Source organism: Crinia signifera, chromosome 5, assembly GCF_055691185.1.
Source record: "Crinia signifera chromosome 5, ASM5569118v1, whole genome shotgun sequence".
In the NCBI taxonomy this organism is placed as follows: Eukaryota; Metazoa; Chordata; class Amphibia; order Anura; family Myobatrachidae; genus Crinia; species Crinia signifera.
In genome coordinates this window covers 157,319,273-157,347,176 of record NC_139221.1, presented here as the reverse complement: position 1 = coordinate 157,347,176, position 27,904 = coordinate 157,319,273, and the positions used below count along the sequence as shown (strand labels likewise).

Below are 27,904 nucleotides of genomic sequence, written 5' to 3'. Positions count from 1 at the left end.
TTCTCAAATTCGCATATGTGATAGTGAGTCCTGGGAAGCAGGGTCAAACAGGAACAGCAGGTAACAGGTCCAGGTATCCACAGGTCCCTCCAGTGTAAAAAAGGTGATACACTCCTAATGCATTTTCGGCCACTGCCTGTGGTCCCTTTCAAGGAGAAGAAGGCCACAGGCAGTGAACGAAAACACGGGTCGGGTATATGAAATGACCTTTGTTTAATAGCCACCCCTGGTGGAGTCACAACATCACGGTGGATGATTTGTGTCTTTCCTGGAATGGCAGAAAACACATTTTGGTATTGTACCACCAAATTGACCACCTCCTGTTGCTGACCAGAATTAAGGGTGCCTTCTATGGGTACCTGGCATTCTGGGACCTTTTTTTTTTACCACCGAATAGGACTGACTTGCTCTTTCCTTCCACGGTTTTAACAGATTTACATGGTAGCGTGGTAGGTTTACTGGCTCTTTCCTTCTACCCTCCTACTGAACCTTGTAATTGACTGGCCCCACCATTGAGCTTTCATTAGTGAGCACTAGCACCTTCTCTCCTGATTTAAAAGACCAGTTGACTGCAGTGACATCATAACTATGTTTTGATTCTGCTGAGACACATACTGAACAATGATAGGTTCTTGGCATGGCTGTTGCTCCCACCCTTCCTTTACCAGATCCAAAATCCCTCTGGGATGTTTCCCATAGAGGAGTTCAAAGGGACTAAACCATGTAGAAAATTGAGGTACCTCTTTAACTACAAACATTAAATATGGTTGGCGTTCCAATCGCATAATTCACTACCACAAGTATGAATTGATGCTCTCTAGCATAATTCTCCATGAGCCCTTGACTCTCCGTTTATAGAAGTTGAGTTAAAAGACGCCATTAAGAATTCAGGCCTGATTGCTTTCCCATAGTTACTACAAAGGGTACTTGTGTATTATCATGGCGCCCATCGCATCGCATACAACTAATTAAGGTATGCAATGGACCCGATTTCAGCCTTTTCCCGGTCTGAGTATACAATTTTAAAATCACGTCACATCGCATGCCATTACAATGGCATGCGATGCGACGCGATTTCCAATTGAGTCCCATGTTAAATGTCACCTCCAGACCAGATTTTTAATTGTATACCCACCCTGATGGCTAATAAATATGTTAAATGGCCCCACATTGTTAACGACCCCCCACTGTCAACGCCAACCCGAAGTGTGGCGAGCCCACGAGGGGCGGCGGTAGGCGTCGTCCGAACTTTTCGTACCCCCACTATCCACGACAGCGTGGAGTTGATTTTATAAAGTGTGGCGAGCGGACTTGCATTACTTCACAGGTATACGCATCCCCTCAAGGGGCTCGCCACACTTCGGGATCGGTGGCTCGCCACACTTTATAAAATCAACTCCACGCCGACGTGTATAGTAGGGGTATGAAAAGGTCGGAGGACGCGTACTGCTGCCCTTCGCGGGCTCGCTGCCCTCGCCACGCTTCGGGTTGGCGTTCATAGTGGGGTGGCATTTCACATACTCATGACCCATGAGGGTGGGTATACAATAAAAAATCGGGTCTGGGGGGGCATTTAACATGGTAATAAGGCATCTGGGTGCCTGTACAATTAGAAATCGGGTGAAATCGGGATCATATCGCATGCGATGCAACGCGATTTTTCATCGTACAATGCCCTGCGATGGAAATCGTGGGCGCCGTGATAATACACAAGTACCCTTCAAAGTATTTCAAGATCTCTTATTGCCATTGCTCCTAGCTTCATGTAATGCCATCTCATCCCAAATGTTTTTCTCTAGCCAATCAGATCCCTGCTTTCCAGCCAGTTACAAGCCCATATCATTACTTTATGTTGATATTAAACTGTATGACAAATTATTGGCCAATTGCATTAAAGTCCTCCTACCAGACCTTATTCATTTGGACCAGGTAGAAATCGGCCCAGGTCGGGAAGCAAGGGATAACATGACAAAGGTTATCAATCTGATTTCCCTTTCGGTCTCCATTGAAGTCCCTATGGTTATTCTATCAACCGATGCTGAGAAAGCATTTGATAGAACAGACTGAGATTTATGATTGCAATTTCTGTAAAATGGGTTTGGGCCCCACCTTTCTTTCAAAAAGGTTGGCCTTATATAGAGCTCCAACAGCACAAGTGAGAGTGAATGGTACCCTTTCTGATGTTATCCATATTAACAATGGTAAGAGATAAGGCTGCCCTCTCTCATCGTTAATCTTTATATTGTGTATAGAGACCTTGGTGAGAGTGATTCTCTCTAACCATGACATCTCGGGACTGAGTGTAGGTGCACAGGATTATAAATTAGCTCTATTTGTGGATGACAACCACCATAAAGTAAATTGGGCTAAGATTTACCAGATGACTAGTGTATGTTTAAATAGCATGGAAGTAGTTGAAACCCAGTACAAAGTACTCTCCAGAGGGTACAGGTGCCCTACAATCCTTCACAAATTCCATCCCTCTTGTTGATGTGGTATAGACCAGGGATCATTGGTACACATATATGATTTTGATTCAATGTCTTACCATGCTACCTTTGTATTGTACTATTGGAAATACCGGTACTTATGTAATATCTGGGCTCCCGTTTTTCTTATGAGACGGCGTCCCCTCGCGGGACTCGCTGCGTTCGCCACGCTTCGGGCACGGTGGCTCGCTGCGCTCGCCACACTATATAAAATCAACTCCATGCGTAGTTGGATAGTAGGATTATGAAAAAATGGGGTGCATTTAACATGGGAGCCCAGATAATACATAAGTACCAAAATACCTTTGAAATAAAAAATTTATAAAAAAATATATATTTGTTCTAATGTGACTAATAGAAAAGCACAGGGCCTGATTCAGAGATGTACAGTATTACCCTGCAGCCATGCAATACTATACAACTAATATGTTAACGCTGCAGAAGGCATCTGTAGGAAAATGATGTCTCCTGCATGCATTGCAGATTCAACTGAAGATGCAGCAATGGCAGCACAGCCCTATTTTGTTGCACAGTTCCAGTCTTTGCCACCAAAAATGCTGCAGCATGTCAATCCTGCTATGGCTAAGGGGGACTGTGTTCGATGATGCAGGACTCATTCTCCATATTCACATGCATAGACCCACAAACATCAGGTTTACATAAATCTCAGACTAAGGCCCAAACTTAATAAAAATCACTGCTCTCTGTAGTGAAAAAAAAAATATTCACCTGGCACCATGACTGCCACTAGATGGTGCCCAATGGAGAAATTCAATTGTTGGTCTATTTGGGCGCGCACAGTCACTGGCACTGACACTACTCCTATTTTCTGTCATTTTGACGGACTGGCAACTAGTATGCATATATCATAGAATGCATACAGGAGGCCAGTGGTCACAAGACCAACAGCAACTTCCTGATTATTCAACTCTGACAGGGGCTGGGTAAGTATACTCACTCTCTTCCCCTAACCCCTAAGCCCTCCTGCAGCCTAACCCTCCCCCAACACCACTTTTAGAGCCTGCCCCTAAACTTCTCCTACCCTAGTCATACCCCCCCCCCCCTTCCGATACCTACACCTAACCTTCCAGCCACCCTCACCACTGCTAAGCGTCTACAGCATACTTAAGATCAGGATGCCAACTGTTGGAATTCCAGGAATGATGGGGGTGTTTCCACATAGAATGGATGTTTATTTTAAACATCCATTAGCAGGCTGTGCAAATGTACGCGCTGTGCAAAGGGGGGTGGACCGACATTCGACGGGCAGCATCTGGTGGACTTGCAAGACTGCAAATTCGCAGCCTTGCAAATCAACCAGAATAACCCCATTCATCTGCATCACTTTTATTAGGGGTTAACCCCGGCATTGGAAGGTGCTGCAGTAGCTTATTCCACATCAACTTCATACTAAATGAATGTGTATGCGGAGAGGGTAGCCAGTTCAGTGAGGTGGGGGGGTGCTGATGTGGCAGGACAGGAGTGGTCTGCGGATCGCAGGTGTGGGGACATGGCCAGTGCCATGGCCTTGTGGCCACTCCCCCCACTGTGCAATGCTGGTATTTTAGGCATTGCACCGCGGGGTGCCGGGCTACAATGACACGATTCTCCTTATTTACACCCACGGACTTCCCTGCTGAGGGGGGTTTGTGATAGACTGCCCTCAATCCAGGGGCAGTCTCTTATTGTGCTACTATTGCTTTTTTACATATATTACGTACAAATAATAAATATAAATGTACTAAGTTGCTCATTTGAAAACACTGTGAGTGAATTTATTCTGCCAGACTGCACAAAGATAAGTAGCTAGATAAGAAGCGCAATTCCTCATTTATGTAATTTTAGTTTTTTGTACAGTGCCGAATAAGGTCTGTTGGTTACAGAGACTTCGAGGTGACTTTAGTTTCAGTGTGGTGTACAGACACACTGGAGGACAGCTGCTGATTTTACATATAAAAATAATACAAATTATCGTTATACATGTAGCTCCAGACTTCCTTTTTTCTTGATCTTTGGTTTATTCCACATCAGCGCCTAGGTGCTCTCTTGATGCTATACCTTTTCTATGTATGTGCATACACATATACAGTGCTTGAGAAAGGAACACTCCAGACCTAACAATCAATTGTGCAAATGTGCATAAATGTTTATTGCAATCTCCTGTGGAGCTGTCTATGCTTGTATTATATTACTCTTTGAGGGAATGTTAAGGGCTGCAAGAAACACATCACTTTCTAAGAACCTACATTGAATGTTTTGCCGCAGAGCTGCAGACTATCCACACTTTATTTTTCTGAACAACGATATCCAGCAGACATTACATTCATTCAATATAGCTTACATTTCAATAGGCAGCAACTACTGAAAAGAGATACTGAGCGATTGCTACAGAGTACTACAGCTCACAAGTGCAGTTTACCAAATAAAGCGTGCCGGAAAAGACATGCATAAATGGTGGTAAAATAGTGCCATCTCATGGACACCTTTTGCATTACAATACCCTAAGCATTTGTCTTGGAAACAGACATTTTTGTAGCTCCCTTTTCATCATGAGAGCAATTGAGATGTGTGCTAAATGTTATCTGTGCGGACCATTGTTCTCACCATGAGAACACTGGAGATCTAACTAGATGTATTCTTCATGCAGTATAAATCTAGTCAGGCAATTGCGTTCTGCAGGACGGAGCATCACCATCGCTGGGGGGGGGGGGTATACACACTGAGCAATCTGTGCTCAATTTCTCAGTGATCTATTTAGATTGCTTACAAATAGACCTAGAATCACCCTGTGTGTATGCCCCATAACTGAAAAATGTGCTGAGGAATGCCTTGGTACCTACAGGAAAATACAGGTTGAATATCCCTTATACAAGATGCTCGGGACCAGAAGAATTTTGGATAACGGGTTATTCGTATTTTAAATATATTTTATTTGTGCATAAAACAAGGTTTCAAAACATGAAACAAAGTTTGTGTACTATCTCATGCACTGCATTTGAAAGCCAAGCAATCATTTTCTTACACATATTTAGTGCCAGTTATACATACTATGTCCCCAGTAGTGCTTTTAGCAAGAATTTTTTTTTCACTTCTTTGAACGTATGGTTTTCGGAAACGGATGTGTGGATAAGGTATACTCAACCTGTATTTGGAAATAGTTACTTCTCATAAGGATATCCAAATTAACAAGTAATGAGTTAATGGGTTGGGATCATTTGGTCTACAGCATGATGTTCGACAGTCATTAGGTCTACACCATTAGGTCGACATGGGAAAAGGTCGAAAAGTCATTAGTGCGACAGGTCGTTAGTTCGACAGGTCATTAGTTTGACAATGTCTAGATCGACAGCGAAAAGGTCGACATGGGGTTTTTCACTGTTTTTTTACCTGAATGTCAACACAGTCGACATGGACACAGTTTAAAGTGCACCACATCCCCTTGCATTGCTTGTTGCGCTCGCAATGCATCGGGCACACTATTTTATTCTCCCACCACGCCCTAGTGGAGCGTAGGGCATGAAAAATTGCCTGTCAGCACATGTCGGCTGAAAAAACCCATGTCGACCTTTTGACTGTCGACCTAGACAGTGTCGAACTAATGACCTGTCAAACTAACGAACTGTCAAACGAATGACCTGTCGACCTAGAACCATATTGACCTTTTCCTATGTCGACCTAGAACCATGTCGACATTTTCCCATGTCAACCTAATGGTGTCGACCTAATGACTGTCTACCATCATGCTGTAGACCAAATGAACGCATCCCAAATTAATGACGTATTAAAATGGAAACCAAACAACTCAGCCAGTTCAATGCCTTCTCTGACCTTCTGTCTATATTATCCTTCCCCTGGGCAAGCAATAAATATTCATCAATATATACTTAATAAATTATGTTTTACAGGAAGTTTTCTATTGCTGTCTTCAGGGGTTAAAGTGGGAGGGGATTGAGGTGGAACCAAATTCCACCATCTGTAATGGTGAGGTGGAACTAGTTCAGCCTTCACCTTGGCCATGCACAGGAATTCTAGCACAAAAGCATTTTGCAGGGAGGGTGCCAAACACCACGGTCTCTGACTGCCTAATGGGGGGAGGGGAGGGGGAGAATCGAGAAGGCATAGGGAAATAAGTTATATCACCTCTCCAGGAGTAATTATAGCTGTCTAAGGTATTATTTTGATCATTTTTATCATAACTGATTTTGCATTTGTTTCTAATGCTGCTAGAAAAATAATGGATGGATGGATGCAAAGCACGTGGTCCACCCCAGTAGGGGATTAAAGACAGTGGTATGCCCGTTATTGACTATCTGTGTAAATCAAGAATTGTCTTTGTGTTGTTTAAAAACAGCTCATGTCCTTGAAAGATATTACATTTATAGAACATTTTGTGTGTACAACAAATGTTACTGTTTAAACATGCGTTGATCACACACACTGATATGCACAGACATTTTTTATGTAGGGCCAGATGTATCAAGCTTCAAAAAGTGATAAAGTGGAGAGTGATAAACAGCCAGCCAATCAGCTCCTACCTCATTTTTCAGACAAAGCCTGTAACAGGGCAGTTATGAGCTGATTTGCTAACTGTTTATCACTCTCCCTTTTAAGACTTTTTGAAGCTTGACACATCTGGCCCTTTGTCAGATATGCTAAATGCATGGAAAAGTAGTTTAATGATAATACTAGGTGCCAGCCTTGCCATTTCAGCTTACAATTACTGTACTGTATATACAAATCAGTGAGTTAATAAACATAATTAAGGAAATGCAGATTATATATAGATTAGAGTACCCATATAAATATTAGATTGATTGGATTAATATCTATTTTATTTTTTCTTGTTATCATCTTAGAAATCCTATATCATAAAATGCTAATGCTGCTCCTCACCTCAATGCTAGCAAATTAAGTGCTTTGTTTATGGGCGGACACTAGATTTTGGCCGACGTGGCAAGTCAGGTGTTGCGCTATATGTTACAGCTGCAGCTGTATAGCCAAGCACACTCATATTAAGCGCCTTCAAAATTTGATATAGTTTTCTATATCTCTCCCCCTACATTTCTACAAGAGGTGCACTTGATCCAATGTTAAAAAATCGTCAAATATAGAAGATTTAGACATGTACAGTATTACATCCAATCCCAATGCCAATTCAGCCTCGTGTTTAATCTAAGCCATAAATAGGGCTAAAACTGGTAATATGCTTGGGTACATATGGAAAATGTTTTTGTTAATGAAAGTGAGGGTTCTAGAGGACAAGAAGGTTAAACTTGGATGTGCTGCTTCCAAATGTGCACACTGCTCCACAGTGTCTGATTGTTTTGCTCCTCCAATGACCTACAGTAGACGCACTTTTAGTTCAGAGGGGTCTCACCGAAGTGGAGTAGTTGTGTTTCCTGGGATGTGCTGGGACACCCAGGTGCAGTTGTATTAAGATGTTGGCGTTGTGCATCAAATTTGTGTCATAAATAACATTAATTAGACAATTTTAAATTTTTAACATAGAATAAACAGTTAAGGCGGTATTCAATGCCGCCGGCGAGGGAGTTTCTGCTTCGAGGATGGCTAGTTTTCAGCAAGGATAGCTGAAAACAAGCCCTCCTCGCCGTTTTACCCCCTTGCCCTATTCTATGTTCTGGGGGAATCCTTGCCATCGCCGTTTTGTGAGCCACACTTGCCGTTTCCACCTCATTGGAAAAACCCAGTGAGGTGACAACGGCGAGTGCAGGGGGGTCAGTTGAATACTGACCCGCGAGCTGTGATGGCGAGCAATAGGCACTGCTCGCCATCGCAGCTCGCCATGGGGCATTGAATGTACCCCTTAGAATAAACGTAACTTTGCTTAGTTCACATATCCCCTGTTGTGTCATATCCATTATTTTTATAATATTCTGTTTTATAGTTTTGTTTCTTTGTCAACTTTTTTCTTAAAAAGTGGAACAGTGCTACCACTGGGATGAACATGCATGGAATAGCCACCAAGAGAACACAAATCGCAACAACCCAGCCAGGATAATCTTCTTTCTTCTTCGTAGGGAACTTATCCTGTAGGAGCAGAAAACAAATATCATGCTTAGAACATGCAATCTAATTTACTCATTTTATTTCTGCTTTAAATCTTTGTCAATTAGTCATCTGTTCTACATTGTAGTTCCAAACTTTTGGTTTACAGTCCTGGCCCAATTAGCAATACTGTTAATACACAGCAGCTAACATCATATACATGATAGAAAGTGGACACAGCTGGTTTTGGGGGTGATATACAGTATGTCTTTTAGGAGACTCTCTGGTACATAGGGGGATATTCAGGCCTGATTGCTGCCCTGTGATTTCGCAAAGGCAGTTGATTATCGAACAACTGCTCATGCATATGGATTGTAGTGCACTTGCGCAAGGCCATTCAGAGATTCTGATTGCTGCACGCAAGTTGACAGGAAGCCAGCGTTTTGTTGTTGTCACCTGCCTGTTTTTCTGCAGTGTCGGGAAAAATGCCGGTGTGCCCAGGCGTTTTTCAGGTAGGGATTAGCGGCTAACTGATTGCAGAGCAGCGAAAAGGTCAGGTTTATAGGAGTGGAGATATTGTTTACAGCAATGCATCAGGTGTAATTATTATCTTGTAGAAAGTGCTAGATAAATTAGTGGAATCTGATTAATTGCTATGGGTAAATTTGCACTTTAGTAAATATATCCCTTTGAGTCTAATTTTCCACAAGACAATTACACGTCTGCTCACCCTTCATGTGTGGAGAAAGTCAGCATGTAAGCATCCCAAATACCATGTTTAATACCATCTATTGAATGCTTTATTTTTATAGTTTTAGAGTTGCCAGGAAACATCTGAATGCTTGTGACATAGTTCATCATAGGGGACAAATTCAGACAATAAACAAATGATGACAATTTGTTGTAACTAAACCTTGGAAATATTTTTTAGATTAAAAACATTTAAACTTACATATTCTCCAGAACTTTTCCTAAACCCGTGAGACTGTGACTCCCAAGCTATTATATATTATATACACCTATGTGTACTTAAGTGTGAAATATTGGGGCAGATGTATTAATCCTTTTAAAGTGATAAAGTGGTGATAAACTGGATGGTTATAATGCACCAGCCAATCAGCGGTGTTTGAAAGATTACAGTTAGTTTAAGTTGATTGGCTGGTGCAATATCACCTTCCAAGTTATCACCTCTTTATCACCACTTTATCACTTTACCAGGCTTAAAACATCTGCGTCATTGTTCTGAAAACGTAAGAACTTCATATTTAGCCTTAATGTGACAGAGACATTTCAGGAAATTTACTAAGATGTGTATTCTACTTCACATGTGATGTTGCTATGGGCAACCAATCAGAATCTACTTCTTATTTATTTAGCACCCTCTACAAGATAGTAGACAGGATCTGATTGGTTGCCCATAGCAACATCCCATGTGAAGTAGAACACACATCTTAGTAAATTTCCCCCATTGTGTATTTTATCTGTAATTGATCAAAGTGCTAGTGCTCACAGTTAACAAACAGTTGTTTCAGATTACTGTATTTGAAGACAGCTAGATTTGTGTCACTAGTAGTATAAAATGTGACAAGGATTTTATTCACAGCTAGTTTTATATGTACTCACAATACTCAAGCAATATAAGGTAAATCTGTAATAAATGTAGAAAATGAAATATTTACTTACATAGTTAGGATTCCAAGTTTCATAGGTCAAAGGAGTTGAAAATTGAAGAACTATATATGACAAGAATACAGCTAACATTAGTAATGGACTAAAAAATCTCCATGTTGCCTGCCAGTAAATATTTGGACGCCTCCCGGTCATCCATTTTATATCTTCATTGAACCTGTATAAACAAAATTTTATCATGTGTGATTATTCAATAGCAAGCAATTTGCAAACTCATTACATGTTGTGTTTATCTAAATACAGAATTTTAAAACAATGCTTTAAGGTAGTCATTATAGTAATGAGGAACAAACAAGTAAGCGAAAATTTATTGGACACTTTGAAAATAAAGAAATATGAATATGCTATAACCATTTTCTGTGCAAAAGCAGAAGCCACTAAACATCATGATCTCTTCTTTCACTGTAGAAATTATATATGTAGTGGGTTTATATTCCTGTTTTATATATTGTATGTGATACTAGAAATATTTTAAATGATCAATTTATTAAATATAACATTTCATCTTTAAATGTTATTTGCCTTCTATTTTATATAATTCTGGTACCTAAGTGCTAATATTTATTGTCAATATTTGTTGTTAGTGTGGGACTAACTATCCTTATACTGTATATGGTAACTTCTTTTTAATTCATGGTAACTTCTAGACATAACACCCAATAACAGTGACCAGTTTGTACATTTTGGTTTACATACAGAGTTGCATGAAGCCTGCTTTGTGTAGAGATCTAACTTTTCAAAAATTGACTACAAATTTATTTGGATATGCGGGTTTTCATCTGAGGAGAATATGCTTTTTATTTAAACAACAGACTATTATTATATGTATCCATCACTGATCTGCAAACGGATGAGAACATATATGTGCGGTGAGCACCAGATACATATCTGCTCAACCAATTTTTTTTTTATGTTAATTCTCCATATCATCTATATTATATTTTATTATATGATGGTTTCATACCCCCAGGAGTTTTTTTTGTATGTGAATTAATTTTGCTGCTTTAATAAATTTATTTATTTAAACCTTTACTTATTTACACCATTGGTTTGTATCTTAAGCGCCACTAGATTTGGTTGTTTTTTGCTTTGTGTAGAGATCTTGTTTCTAACATTGGGTTCCGTAGTTGAGCACACATATGGGTAAATCCAGCACGATTGCAACTACACTTGTGGCTGGTGTGGCATGCGTCCCCGACCATTGGGATTGCGACGGTCATTTCTCCGACATCGGAATTCCGACTGTCAGTGGTCCTACAGCGGAGCAATAGACCCAATAGATAGATAGGGGCTGTGCAGTTGCACAGATGTTCACAACTCGGTATTGGGGCAAATAATGTTGCCTACATGCCCGTAGCACTGTGTCAGCATTAATGGATTAATGGAGTTCTTTAACCTTATTAAAATAATATATTAAACAATCTGTAATACTTACTTAATATAGCACTAGAATTATAATACTTATTGTTTTCATACTATAAATTATTGAAATGTGAACTAATTTCAGCAGTCATTACAAGTACGTACAGTAGTGTCATTATCAATTAAAAACTGTATTTTACCTTTCAATTCCATATACATATGTAACAGCAATAACTTCAAAAAACACAACTATTAGTAGCGTTAAAGAACCCGTAAAGGTGTCAAAAATTTGAAGCCAATAGTTTCCGGAGCCCATTGTAAAAATAAGAGAGAATGCAAATGATACCAGGCATATCATTCCTAAAAAGGAAACAGAAGAAAACAAAACTGGATTAATGAAACATCTATTCATATAATATTTTTACAGAAACATTCGTCACTACCCCTGAGGAAGGGATGAGACACCGCTCTATCTGAACAAACCATATTGGCTACATCTCCGACTTTCAGATAAGTGTTTTTTCTTATTATTCATGTATATTTATGTGTTCCTATAGTTATGTGTTCCTGAAATTGTTTATGTTAATGTATGTTTCTTTTAGGTTTCTATGACATTTGAATTTCTATTAAACCTGGGAAAATCACATTGATGATGACTTCATGTGGATCACTTTAAAGAATTGAAATAAGCTTAATTTATATATACATAAGGTAGGGGTTGATCTTTAACCCTATTTTGCACATAAGTGACACTCAGCACAGTATTACACTAGGAGGCGCCCTTGTCTGTTTTATATCTCTGTTTTACCTTATCTCTCTCCTCCTTATTTGTCCCTGAGCTTTGATAAACCTCTCCCCAGCTACAATAATGGAAGATAATGGCAGTGTAGTGGTATTTCAGTAATAGACAACATCTCATCATGGCTGATTTGGAAATGGGATCTAGGCTGCATGATTCCCAAGGAGAAGCTACGTATTAGCTGAATTTTTTACAAATTAGGATTGATTAGCAAATTAATTATGTAGTGCTGAATTTTAATGAGTGTCTGTCAAGTTTCAGAATTAGTCAAATTGACTGGCCTATTTCTACTTGTCAATTATTGTTTAACCTTAAATATTTGTCATGGTTAGCCAAAATTAGCTAATCTGTATTACCTATGATTAGCTATGATTAGGTTAAATCCCTCTACTTTAGATATGATTACAGATGGTTTAATGAGAGCTGATATAAAGCACTTGGGTTTATTTCTCAAGTTTGAGACTCTTAGATAATAGAACAATACATTACACTGATCACTTGGTAGCAAGGACAATCCTGGAAAGACCTTACTTTGTACCATGCCAGCAACAGAAGTATTTTGGAGTATCCAGCTCCTGCCACCACCAAGCTTTTAGTCTCTGTTTCTCTTGGATAGTTCCCTACAGCATTATAATTCTGCAACTGAAACTTTACCCTAATCATCTTTTTTATATATATATATATATATATATATATATATATATATATATATGTCTAGTGTCTGTGAGTCTCTGAAACACTGCCATCTGCTGGCAGAGAGTGAAATCTCTCTGCACATGTTACATCTTCCCCACCGGCAGTGCACATGGTTTTGCCCATTTTCCAAACAAATTTGTACTGCAATCAGATCTGAATAAGGGCCAAAGAGTGTTAAAGATTAAAACACAATTAAAATGTATTTAAATCACTGACATCATCTTTTTATTATGTTGAATGCCTTAATTAAGCAGAATACTTAGTATTTTTTGAATTAATTACAAACATGGAAACAGAATTTGACGGAAGATAAGAACCATTTTGCCCATCTACCCTTTATTGCTACCTCTACCCTATTTGATCCTTATTTCTTTGTAAGAATATTATTATGTCTATCCCATTCATGTTGAAATTGCCATATTGTCTTAGCCCCAACCCCCACTGATGGGACGTTTTTTCCACTTGTCCACTGCCCTTTCTGCAAAGTAATTTTTCCTCAGATTCCCCTTTAACCTCCCTCCAGTTTCAGTGCATGTCCTCATGTTCTAATACTTTCCTTCATTTGAAGTATGTTTTCCTCTTGGATCTTGTTAAAACCCTTGATATATTTGAAAGTTTTGATCATGTCCCCCCTTTACAATCTCTGCTCCAAACTATACATGTTGAGATTTTTAAGTCTTTCCAGGTAAGTTTTGTGATGTAGGCCATGCACCATTTTAGTGCCCTTCTTTGTAACATCTCTAATGTATTTATATCCTTCTGGAGATATGGCCTCCTGAACTGAACACAGTACTCTAGATGAGGTTGTACCAATGACCTATACAGTGGCATTATTACTTCTTTCTTTCTGCTGCTTATTCCTCTCCTTATGCAACCAAGCATCTGACTTGACATCCTCATTGCTTTGTAACATTGCTTTCTTGCCTTTAAGTCACCTGTAATAGTGACTCCTAGATCCCTTTCCTCCTCAGTAGTTTCCAATATAGTGCCATTAATAGTAAATTTAGCCTTTGGAAAGACCCAAGTGCATGATTTAGAATTTTTGGGCATTAAACTGTAATTGCTATGCTCTTGATAATTGACATGTAAGAACGCCAGTGTTTTAGTTTTGGTCCCTGCCACTGGTGCCTGCTGGTTCTGGCTGCCAGACCCCTATTGTGGGACTGGTGCATGCACAGTAGCTTCTTTGGTACTGTGCATGCGCTGACCTGCAGCCTCTATAGGCTGCTTCGGTAGCAGTCCATAGAAGCATATTCACAGTCCCGGGTCCAGCGCATGCGTAGCATCGTCCACCGTACTGTGCACATGTAAAACCCATTTTTAATGGGCTGCAGCCTCAGCAGCCCATAGAGGCATCCTGGAGGGAGGGAACACTTACCAATGTAGGTTACTGGCAGTAACTGCTAGTCACAGTGAAGTCAGTGCAGTCTCACAGGCTGCATCTGGCTTCACACAGTCTCAAAGGCTGCATCTGGCTTCACACAGCAGTGGATTTTCCCCCCTGCAGTCCATAGGTAAAAACCCCCACTGTTTGGTTTGTTAATACCACCCACAAGTGTTTTCATTTTGGTATTGGATAAAAATTTATACAAATGGCTAAAATTAAGTAATTTACAGTGTGAAATGGCACCTGAAATCACAAAGGAGGAACTTATAACACATTCACATGAGATTAAGGGGGAAATTTACTAAGGGAAATTTGTAAAAAATAGGTGTATTTGTATCCAGAAATAAACTCATTTTTGACATTTACTATCCAGAAAATATGGCAATTCGTATTGATAGCACATCAACACGAATACAAATTGCCGTATTTTCGGGACAGTAAATGTAAAAAATGAGTGTATTTCTGGATACAAATACATAAAATTTGTATTGGATACAAACACACCTATTTTTTTTACAAATTTTCCTTAGTAAATTTCCCCCATGTTTACTGTAAATCTGACTTCTGAAATTCGGGTGTGTTTGGCTTTCACCAAAACTAAATTTCTCATATATAATTTACAGAGAGTGGCCTAAATACGCAAAATATTTTACATAATTGCATTTGGGAATATACATACATATTGCACTACTTTGTAATGATTGAAAAACTGTTAAATATTCACTTATTTTTATACTGAATAAACCATTAATATAATCATAATATGCATCAAATGTATCAATGGTTCATTACACTATATAACAACAAATTAAAGAAATAGATATACAGTAAATAAGGGGGTATTCAATCAGTGCCAATATTCCTGAGAGTTGGAAATATCGTCACTTTTCGATGATAATAGGTTGAATTTCTATTCAACCTATTAAGTCTATCCAGGCGGTCGTATAGCCAGTGAATTGGCAAAAATTGGCCACAATTCAGTGAAAACAGCAGCGAATTACGCAATTTAGTGGGCATTTAAAAAAATCTGCATTGTCGAAAATGGCCGCTAAATTTTCAAATTGGCAGACATTTTTGCCAATCTGCGGCCGCATTGAATAGGTGTGTGCTGCTATTTCTGCCTGCTGTATACTGTATATTGGCACACATTGAATACCCCACATAATCTTTAAAATAAATGAGTGCATTCATTTTTAAGCATATTATTGCCTGATGTGGTCTATGTGGAAGATAATAATAATAAACCAATAATAAAGACACACACACACTAGACGTTTATTTACACAATATCTATAATTTTTTCCTTCTGAGCAATATCTTTAAAAAAAAAAGCGCTTAGTATGTACGTTCGATATCATTAAAGATATGCACTTTTCCACATTGTTAATGACATCCGTTGTCATCTGTGCAGCAACATGCCTGATGTTGGTAATATTGTCAACAAAGCATGCTGTTAGGAGGAGCCGGGTGAGAATATGACAATATAGTTTACTTATATCACTTTGTTTGTACACTCAATATCGCTTGCCCAGGAGTCCCAAGGAAAACACTGCTGATATCGCTCAAAGAGCATATCGCATACCTCCTAACTGTCCCGATTTTCGTGGGACAGTCCCATTTTTTTTTTGGGGGGGGGGGGTCGGGCGAACCCCTGGAGAAGAATTGTGGCACAAGCCGGGTGCCTTGAAACTCACCACCACGCTCTTACCATGGCCCTTATTCTGGTTGGTGCGGTAATATCCGCGTGCGTTCGTCCCGCCGATGTTTTGTGACTGCGCATGTGCAGAGGCGTCTCTGCGCATGTGCGAGCGGGGCGTACGGCCAAATCCCGCATGAAATGAGAACACTCCGAACAGGGGGTGGAGAGGGGCGTGAAGGGCTATTGGGATCATTACCATATGCAAACGCCCCGCGTTTCTTGTTTGCGTTCCCATGCAAACACTGGGCGTACGTATGGTAATGTGGCCGTGACGCATGTGTAGGGGCGGACATATGACATCGCCGGATGTGAGCTGCCCGCCCAGATCCCTGCTTTTGCACGGAGAAATGTCCGTGTGGTCTGAAGTTGCGGGAGCTGGTGGAGCACTCGGTCCTGCATTCGATGGTCTGCGACCATTGAATGTTGGGGGAGGTTCCCTGAGATGGAGGAGGCGTATTCCGTGAAAAATACACGTGCGGTCCGTTCGGACAGCTTCTTACCGCGTACGGACGGAGTTGGCGATCCGTATGGAAGGCGGGGTTTCGCACGCACGGTCCTGGCCGCATATTCGGATCCGGCCGCACCGATCAGAATAAGGGCCCATGAGACACTCAAGGTATGATAGGGACAGTTTAGCATAACAAGATTCTCCATACAGACTGAACAAGCTACTTATAGGCTAAATGGAGTTATTATAGGGAATTCTGCTGTAGAGAAGGACTTGGGGGCCATCATAGATGAAAAATTGGGTAATATTGCACACTGCCCAACTGCAGCAGCAAAAGCCAACCGGACACTGGCATGCATTAAAAGGGGAATGGATTCAAGGGATGCCAATGTGATAGTGCCTCTTTACAAGGAATTGGTGAGACCACACTTGGAATACTGTGTTCAGTTCTGGGCAGTTCTAACCTTAAAAAGGACATAAATGAATTGGAACCGGTACAGAGAAGGGTGACTAAGCTAGGAAAGGGTCTCGAATCACTAGAATACAAAGATAGGATAACCAGGCTGAATATGTTTTCACTGAAGAAATGGAGGTTGAGAGGTGATATGATTAGCATGTTCAACTACAGGATTGGGAATCATATGGATCTGGGAGATGATTTGTTCACTAACAGGCCTGTACTTAGGACACGTGGGCATGTACTGAGGCTCAAGGAAAATAAATTCCGTACTGAATTAATTAGAGCAGTAACATTCTGGACCTCATTGATTTAATTTAAATCAAAACTGGATACATTTTGGCGACTAAGGGAATCCAATAGATATGACTTACTCAACTCCGTAGTTACAAGTGAAATAGGTTGAAATCGATGGACTAACATCTTTTTTCAACCTTAATTACTATGTTATTATGTTACTATGACTGCTGATATACAGTACCACTTTCTCCCAGCATAAACAATAAAACCTCTAAAAAGAACTAAAACATTAGTTGGTAGTTTCCTTTTTATTGAAAGCACATGGTTTCAGCATTTTTAACCATTTAATTACTGCATAACACTGCATAATGTATGTTATATTGTGACAATTCAAGAAAAGAACGCAGTTATTGTGGATGACACAATTACATTACATTATTATCTTATGTGTAACGAGGTTATCAGAGAAATATCCTTTTTCCTGCGTAGACTTATTAGCATATGTGTGATTCACATGCTGTGTTATCACTGCATAAAGTTATGCTCATGAATGACGTGTAAATAATGACACGCACGCGATTATCTGATATTATCTCTGATGTGGTTAATGTGGAAGAACTACAGTATTATTCTTAGTAGCCAACACTTGCAATTTTGTGACAGTTTGGACAAATGCTGTTACTTTGGGTGACTCATTTCTTTTACATGTTATTACTCTAATGTTACATTATGAAATTCAGTGTATGATTCACATCTGTGAACTATAATCATTCTATGAGACTTTTAAGGGAGAAATGTTGTCATTGCTACACATTCACATTCGGTTGAAAGCTACTTTTATCCAATCTCATTACAGAATCAGAGTGGATATCAATCTAAACAAAGCTGTATTGAGAGTCATATTTACTTTAAAGATTGTTTATATCCACTTTTTTTTGCTAATTTGTAGCTTAGCCTAATGAATCACAGATACATTTCCACTGTAAGATCAATTATGATCATTTTGTTTGTTTACTCAGTACACAAAAAAGTAAATTCGGTACTTATGTATTATCTGGGCTCCCATGTTAAATGCACCCTATTTTTTCATACCCCTACTATCCAACTACGCATGGAGTTGATTTTATATAGTGTGGCGAGCGCAGCGTGGCGAGCGGACGTGGTCTCATAAGAAAAACGGGAGCCCAGATATTACATAAGTACCGTAAATTCATTATTACAAGTTTTAGTCATTACAAAGTAGTTCCATTTTTCTGTGTGTTCCCAAATCAATTGTTGTAAAATATTTGTCTGATAGACCCTGATAAGGCAACTCTGTTAATTTAGCATAACTAAGGCATTACATTACACATTAAGACGAGATCTATAAATTACACCAGTTGCATATAAGCTCAGATAACGAAAACACTGTAGCAATAAAATATATTCATAGTCCTCATTTGGCTTTAACAGTGTCTTGGAATATGGGTTGTGGGTCAGGCCAATTCAATGAAGGACCAGTTCTCCAAATGTGGATATGATAAATGTAACATATACATATCATCTATATATGTGTCTAGTATCTGAATGTGTCCACGAAACACAGCCATCTGTTGGCAGCAAATCACACTACATCGCTTTCTCTATCACACATGCACAAACACAGAGGCAATCACAAGGTAGCAGACTAGCTTTCAAAGCATTTTCTTTGTGCGGGCTTACTAGTACATAGATAAGGGTGATGATTCCAATATTAATTATGGCTTAATATTCATAACTGATTATGATATTGACTAGAGGAGAATAGAGAATGTTTTTTATTTGTATTTAGGTTCAATTATCTCTTCCCTAAAATCATTGACAACAATGCCCCAATATCAGAATATGCTAGCATGCATGGCTTTGCCCGTCCAAACCATCTATTATGAAAATAAAGATTTAAAAAAAAAATGTGGATCATGTGTGGTTGTACAAATATAAAATGGAACACTAATAAAATAATAGAATCTAACATAAATTAAGTTATCCAACTGTAAGGGAAGTCATTACTTGCAAATCCAAAAACAAAGTATACTGACTACATAGAATGTTCGGTACTTGTGTATTATCACGGCGCCCCCGATATTAAGTCACATGATTTTTCATCGCATCGCATGCCATACATCCGATGCACTGCGATACGATGCGATATAAGCCCCCAATACGATGTTAAATTGTATAAGCACTCTAATGGGTGCTTACAATGTTAAATGCACCCCCACGCCACCCCCCAGTATGAACGTGATCCCGAAGTGTGGCGAGTGCAGCGGTACGCGTCCTCCGACCTTTTCATACCCTCACTATCCATGTCGGCGTGGAGTTCATCTTATATAGTGTGGCGAGCGCAGCGAGCCACCGAGCCCGAAGCGTGGCGAGTGCAGCGAGCCCCGCAAGGGGGCCGCGTATACCTGTGAAGTAATGCGCGTCCCCTCGCGGGGCTCGGTGGCTCGCTGCGCTCGCCACACTATATAAGATCAACTCCACGCCGACGTGGATAGTGGGGGTATGAAAAGGTCGGAGGATGCGTACCGCCGCCCCTCGCAGCCTCACTGCGCTCGCCACGCTTCGGGTTCACGTTCATACTGGGGGTGGCGTGGGGGTGCATTTAACATTGTAAGCACCCATAAGGGTGCTTATACAATTTATAATCGCATCGCATTGTATGGCATTGTATGCCATATACAATGCCATACAATTTTAACTTTGTATGACATTGGGGAACATGGCGGGACATCGCATCGCATTGCATACCATCGCATGGCTTATGGTCTGCGATGCGATGGGCGCCGTGATAATACACAAGTACCGAATGTTCTTGTGGGCTATTTTATATTGGTTCTCCGACAAGACCACTATAGATGCTTTTGTTGGCGTATCTTTGCAATATAAAATAGGGCTTAGAAACTCATTTATCACATATGCATTTAAAAAATTTATATAATTGCTCGATTAGGGTTCCTAAAAATTTTGGAGCATTTAAATTGGTTATGGTTAACCGGAGATACGGCTGAAATGAGCAACACTCGAATTTCTAGTGGCCGCTGGCATGCAAAACACTTTAATTCCCAAAATAGTGGTGTAGAGCAGCGTTAGCTTTTTATTATATAGGATTGGCTGGTATAGGATGGTTATTGCAGACATATGAGTATGTAACCATAAAAAAAAATATTGCATATTTTATTTTGCAGTATTGGTGATCTGTTTTAATTAAGGTCATATTTTTTTTCCATCTATTTAAGTTTGCTTAAAATCCAACTTAACTGATGTTGGGCATTCAGGGCTAGAACATGCACTAACTAACATTTAAAAATGAATATGAAAAAAATAATCTGTTAGTGTGGAAACCCAACATAGAATAAGATCGGTTTTAACCAATCAATGTAAAATCAAACAAAATCGATAAAAAGAATAAAAAACCGAACAACTAATAGTAAATATAGTAAATATACCTCATCTCATGCATCAGACCATTCCTCTCCACTAATGCGACCAAAATTCTCATTCACTCTCTTGTCATCTCCCGCCTTGACTACTGCAACATCCTTCTCTCTGGGCTACCTCTCACCCGCCTCGCACCTCTCCAATCCATTCTTAACGCTGCTGCTAGACTCATCTTCCTCTCCCGCCGCTCTAACTCCGCCTCCCCCTCTGTCTATCTCTTCACTGGCTCCCCATTCCCTTCCGAGTTCTCTTTAAACTCCTCACCACCACCTTCAAGGCTCTCTACTCCTCCACCGCTCCTTACCTCTCTTCACTGATCTCTATCCACACTCCCTCCCATCCTCTTCGCTCCATCGCTGACCGCCGACTGACCTCTCACCTTATCACCTCCTCCCACTCCCGTGTCCAAGACTTCTCTCGCGCTGCCCCCCTGCACTGGAACAACCGCCCGCCACCCATCAGGCTTTCTGATTCCCTTACCTCCTTCAAGAGCTCCCTCAAAACCCACTTTTTTCAACTAGCCTATCCCTCCTCCTAACCTCTTTTGATCCTCCTATCCTGCCTCCGTTCCCATCCGTTCCTACTTATCCTATTGTTTTTCGTTTGTCCACCCACCTCCTTTTAAGTATGTTAATTTTTATGAGTAGGGCCCTCCTTCCTCACGTACTCACCCTACCTCTTTACCTCACCTGTGCTCCTGTCCTGTTCTTCCCTTCCTCTACTTCATCTTCAGTCTCCTCGACAATTTCGACACCTACTTCTGAACTGATGCTGATTTTAGTTCTACCAGCTATACCCCTATGTATGCTGTATTTTATCAACACACCCTGTAAGTTACCTTGTAATTTGTTTTTTTGTTTGCTATGTACGGCGCTGCGGACACTTTGTGGCGCCTTATAAATAAACGTACTAATATACCTCCATGTATGGTATTAGTCTAGATTTCCACAATTGTCTTTTGTCAATAACGTAAACCTGAGTTTAGTGGAATTAAAACACTTTATTAAGAACATACCTGATATAGCCTCCATTGGAAACCACTTTGGAAAGATTTTAAGATCTAACAATGGTGTCAGTACTCCCTCCACATTTCCAAACATTGAAGAAAGACCAAGGGTGAACAGCATTAAAAAAAAGAGAATAGCCCACACCTGGGTACCTGGCATTTGAATTATTGCTTCAGTAAAGACAATAAACGCTAAACCGGTGCCAGAGGCACTCTGTAAGTAGAAAAATAAAATGAATATATTAAAACGAGACAATTTTATCATGTCTAGAATATAAATGAAAATTTGTGGTTTATACACAAGTTTTGGAATGATATACTGTATACATACATATTGTAGGAGACAAGGAAATGTTAAAATGATGACTGTACACGCCAGGGGCGGATTGGCCCACCTGGAAACCGGCCATATCCCGGTGGGCCGCGGCCATTACAAGTATAAAGGGGCCGCACAACACCTTGATGGGCCGCGGACCGCATAGACCGTCACCTCCGCGGTCAGCGGCCGCAGCATTTTTCCCAATTCAAAGATGGCCGCCGCCAGCCTCAGCTCACACCAAAGTAAAAATGGCCGCGGGAGGGCTGGTGCGCATGCGCGGCCGCACGCAGCTGCTCCCGTGGTCCTGAGGATGGCTGGCGGCTGCCCCCTGCCCCCTGTGAGCTCACGATCTGATCCCCAGCTAGCAGCAGCACACAGGGGATCAGACGACGTGCTGATGGCACGCTGGCTGCGGCTGAGGCACTTAACCAGGATCCAGGTATAATTAATACACTAAGACTATATATATGTATGTATATATATATATATATATATATATACACACACACATATATATATATATATATATATATATATGTGTGTATATATATATATGTATGTGTGTGTATGTATATATATATATATATGTGTATATATATAGTCTGGGGTGCATCCACACCTGCTGCGGCGTGGAAAGTCAGGCACTCGCCTAATAATAAAGTCCAATGGTCAGATAAAAGTCCAAAGTTAGTGCAGTTTAATTTCAACTATTACATATAGTCATGGTATTTTTCATACTGTGCCCCGACGTTTCGGTCCAAATGGACCTTTTTCAAGGAGCCTATAACATTTATAATAAAGCATTTCAGTAAACAATATAGAACAGCACTAATTAACAAAAAATCAAATGGAAACATATGGTCAAAAAATCGTCTTACTTTGTAATGAAAAGAGACTGGCTATCAGCGAAGATTAGGGTAGAAAAACGCCCATGGTGCCTGGAGCTGCTGCTGAATAGCACTGCCCGGGCCCGGCTATTAATCCCCCCTGAGTTTGAATTAATCAGAGCGTGGGAGTCGCATCCACGCTCTGACAGCGCAGCTTCCGGTATTACCGGAAGTTCGGCGCCGGAAGAAGCGTCTATTTGACACGCAGGTGGAACGCAGGGCACTAGCCCTGCGTGCGCATCTCTACTGGAGACACGGAGCTGCGCATAGCAGGTTCCGTGTATTCTATGTGCACATCCTAGATGCTCAAGCGGTAATTTCACTATTGAAAGGAGGGGAAGCCGGGGTTTCAGTATTAACGGCCAGTAGCATCTAACAATATCTGAAAAGGTCTACTGAATGCAACCTGGGTGCGTACGCAATGCTGCGATGTGTTTAATATATTAATATTTTAATGTATTAATGTATACGATATAGTTACTTATTGGCTGGCCGTTAATTAGTTATGGATCTCAAAGTGGGTGAAGAAATAATGCTGAAAAATTGTATAAAGATGCGTGTGCATGCTAATCATTATACCAATTTATAAAGGAATTCATAGAAAATAAGATGAAAAAAGGATGAAAAAAGTTTTTTTCTTAATGGTCGACATTTGTGTCGACTTTTATCAGCAATAATTTTTTGGGGTTTTTTTTGGTTATTTTATACTATTTTTATTATATTTATTATTATTATAGTAAAAGGGAGTGCAATTTATCCCTGGTATTATCCGTGAAAAGAAAAATTAGATAATGAAATAATGAAATAGTAATAAAGGATGAATCGAGGGATGCCTGTATTTTAATGAATGGGAAGTGATCTTTTCAGAGGTTTTTAGGATGAGAGTCACCACATTAATCAAAGGTGCTAGGTATTATGCATATTAGGTGTTATACATATTAGGTATAAGAAAAAGAAAAAAGGGGGCCGATTTGTATATATAAAAAAATATAAATATAGAAAAAAAAATTTTTATATAGAAATTTTTTTTTTATATATATAAACGAATTTTTCAAAACATGGAATATGGAATCCTTCCATATGTTTCCTTTCTAGACAAAGCAATATCCAAGAAGTTATGCAGAATTATCAAACAATTATAGAATATTGCAAGACATCCGGATGGCAGTATATGAATGAGTCCAATTGAATAAAAGTACTTATTTCAAAAAGATATTGTATGGGTTGTTTTCATTTAGGCCTCTCGGGGCCAAGGTTCCCAATTGGTGAATCCACCTGCTTTCCCTCTTTTTTAATAGAAGTCCCCGGTCTCCTCCCCGTGTGGGTGGGGGGATCCAATCTATCAAGCGGCATCGAAGAGATGACACTTGATGGCCTGCTAGTAGAAAATGGCGAGGAATTGGAAGTTCTGCTTTTCCTGTTTCCAGGGCGACTCTGACCGAGTTTCTGTGGTTTGCCATGCGCTCTCGGAATTTGCGGGAGGTCATCCCTACATAAGCAAGGCCGCATGGGCAGACTAATAAATAGATCACATGATCCATCTGGCAGTGGAGCCGGTGTTTTATTTTGATCGCCTTGCCTAAGTGGGGGTGTGGGAAGGTGGACCCTTGGATCAGACCATTACAAGTTGTGCACCCCGTGCACCGAAAGCAACCTGGTCTCCTGGAGTGCAACCAGGTTGTATTTTGTTCAACGTTTGGTGTTGCCATGGGTCTCATCAGGATTTCTTTCAAATTTGGCCCTTTCTTATATGCCATCATTGGTGGTCCAGTTCTCTGTAGTTTTAATGCATGATCAGAGGCTACAATAGGCCAGTGTCTTTTGATGCTTTTCTGAATTTCGGTTGAAGCATGGTTGAATGTGTTAATATAGATCATCCTTGAAGTTGTTTTTGGCCGTGTCGCTGCAGGAGTGGAACCAGCTTGCTTCCTTGATATGTTACGACGAGCTTTGGATAGACATCTACTAAGGGTGGAGTTCGTATAACCTCTTTGGATGAATCTATCTGTCATTTCGCGCAGTTGGTGTTCCATGGTTGAGGGCAGACTGTTGTTCCTCATTACCCTCATATATTGGGATATGGGGAGATTCTCTTTTAGAGACGGCGGGTGTTGGCTCTCAACCGAGAGTAAGGTGTTACGGTCTGTGACTTTTTGGTATACGCTAGTCTGTAGACTGCCGTTAGAGAGGGTCACTGTAATGTCAAGGAAGTTTATGGACTCCGGCTCTATGACATGTGTGAGTCTGATCGGGCTGGGCAGGTTGTTCAATTCTAGGATCATTTTATTAAATTCATCTGGTGTGCCAGACCAGATAAGAAAAATGTCATCTATGAATCTCTTGTAGTATCTGATGTGCTCTTGATGTTTAGCTAGTATGTTGGTAGATTCATAGTCGCACATGTATAGGCCAGCGTAAGCAGGGGCAAGGTTAGATCCCATTGCAGTCCCAGAAAGCTGCACATAGTATTTATTGTTGTAAAGAAAATGATTACAAGTTAGTATCAAATGTGCCAAATCCGTCAGAAAAGTTGTTGGGGGTGTACATACAGGTCTCTCATTCAGTTTCTCCTCTAGGACCCGAAGGCCGTCGCTGTGAGGGATGACGGTATATAGAGAGCTAACGTCCATAGTAGCCAAATACAATTCACCAGCTAGATCGATTTGTTTGAGCTTCTCTATGAAGTCTTCCGTATCTCGGATGTAGGTTTCACTTGCAGTAATCAGAGGTTGTAGATGATGATCGACAAATTTCGCTAGGGGTTGCAATAGGGAGGCTCTAGCAGAAATAATTGGCCTGCCCGGAGGTTGAATCAATGATTTATGTATTTTGGGTAGGGTGTAGATTATTGGACATACCGGAAAGTTGACTGTTAAAAACTCATGGTTCTCCTTTGATAGCCACCCAGCTGAAAGTCCTCTTTTGAGTAGATTGTCCACTTGTTTCTTAAATTCAGGGATCGGGTTCTGTGTCACTTGTTTATAGGTGTTGGTGTCGGCTAATTGCCGCATAATTTCATCATGGTATTGTTGCCAGTCTTGCAGGACTACGGCACCGCCCTTATCGGCCGGTCTTATAACTAAATTGGTATTCTTTTTCAGTTCATTTAAGGCAATCCGCTCCTCCATGTTGAGGTTAAAGAATCGAGGTTTCTCAGGGAGCCGTTGGGTGTCTAGGTCAACTAGTCTGCTAAAGGTTTTAATGCTCGGATTGGTTGAGCAGGGGTCAAAGGTGGAGGGTGGTCTAAACCTAGATCTATTAGTGGGGGTCTCTGAGTCTCCAAATTGCTCACGCAATCGGAGTTTGCGACTAAATTTGAACATATCTATAGTAGTCTCAAATTTGTCGTGAGTAGAGGTGGGGACAAATGACAGGCCCTTTGATAAAACCGATTCCATTGCAGGCGTTAGCGGAGTAGATGATAAATTATAAATCAGGTCAGAACTGGTTTTCTGATCCTTTTTCCGAGGACCTCCGCGCCGAGGGTGTGGTCTGCGCCCCTTCCTCTTGGGCGTCGGGGTGGTTTTCCCGTATTTCGGTTTCCTTCCTCTAAAAAATCGGATTGATGTTCTGAGAAATCTGTATCGGAGGCTGATGCTGATGTTGAAGAACCTTTATTGGATGAATAATGTTGTTGTTGCTGTCGTCTTTGTCTGTATGGGCGCTGAGTTCTTCTAGTACTGGTGTTAGGGCCTCCCGATAACCATCGGTAAACCGAATGGTTTTGGTAATCCGACGTGACAGTGGCCAATTTACTTCTTTTAAAGGAGATTAAATCACTTTTGTAGGTCTCAAGTTGAGTGCCGATTTTTTCTAACAGGTTATTGGTTTTGTCGTTTCTAATGGTAGGCAGATGTAGGGTGTTAAAGTCTTCAATATCCTTTTTGATCTTTTTTAGCTCGGTCCCTACTTCCTCTACAACCAGTATCATGAGGTCTAATGAACACTTATTAAGCACCCCACACCAGCGGCTGCAGAATGTGGGGTTATTTCTCCCAATTGTGGGAACATTAGCAACTCTGAAACCTCTAGGAATATGTCGTTTCCTATGGTACTCCGATAGGAAATGCCCGTGCATAGATAGGTCTAGCTCCCGTTTCCTAAGTTTTAACAGCCTCTGGTATAGGTCTGTTGCAGATTCCGTTGGTAGTGTCTCGAAATCGGATTGGTCAAAAAGGACCTTATCCGCATCGTCATCGGTTAATGAGATGATTCCCTGTTCTGCCTGAAACAACAGGTTATCGTTGAGAAAGCCCTGCCCGCCAACTGACATATTTGGTCCGGTCTAGCTACTTAGGTTTGGAGGCTGATGTGTTTTGATCGTCGACAGGGAGAGTTTAGTTGACACGGAGATACTGGGAATGTTTTGTCCCAGATTTTCTTGAAGGATAATACAATAAAATAATACACTTATTTTCTGTAAATGTGGCATCCACTTTAAGATCCTGTATAGGCAGTGCTATTGCAGTGCTGATCCAAAGACCAATGTGGCGGCGTTTCCTTTGGTGTGGGTGTCCGGTCAGAGGAAGATCGGGGATGTATAAATCTCCGTTTCCCAAATGTAGGTACGTGTATGGACCGCACTCGCACTTATTTATTTGTAACTGCGGGGTGCCAGACAGAGGATAAACGGGGTAAGCGGATATCCCAATAATAGTCTGGGGTGCATCCACACCTGCTGCGGCGTGGAAAGTCAGGCACTCGCCTAATAATAAAGTCCAATGGTCAGATAAAAGTCCAAAGTTAGTGCAGTTTAATTTCAACTATTACATATAGTCATGGTATTTTTCATACTGTGCCCCGACGTTTCGGTCCAAATGGACCTTTTTCAAGGAGCCTATAACATTTATAATAAAGCATTTCAGTAAACAATATAGAACAGCACTAATTAACAAAAAATCAAATGGAAACATATGGTCAAAAAATCGTCTTACTTTGTAATGAAAAGAGACTGGCTATCA

At 40.5% G+C, this 27,904-nt stretch overlaps 1 protein-coding gene across 1 annotated transcript in view; it reads right to left on the bottom strand.

Annotated features, from left to right (window-relative positions):
• Window positions 1-8,339: 8,339 nt before the first annotated feature.
• LOC146005746 (sodium-dependent neutral amino acid transporter B(0)AT3-like) overlaps window positions 8,340-27,904 on the bottom strand; it is a 51,087-nt gene continuing 31,522 nt past the window's right edge. Inside the window, exons 9-12 of the mRNA XM_083145174.1 lie at window positions 21,747-21,951; window positions 11,747-11,906; window positions 10,179-10,341; window positions 8,340-8,537 (exon numbers count right to left, since the gene is read on the bottom strand). Of these exons, the coding sequence (XP_083001300.1) occupies window positions 8,340-8,537; window positions 10,179-10,341; window positions 11,747-11,906; window positions 21,747-21,951 (726 nt within the window). The remainder of the gene's footprint in view (window positions 8,538-10,178; window positions 10,342-11,746; window positions 11,907-21,746; window positions 21,952-27,904) is intronic.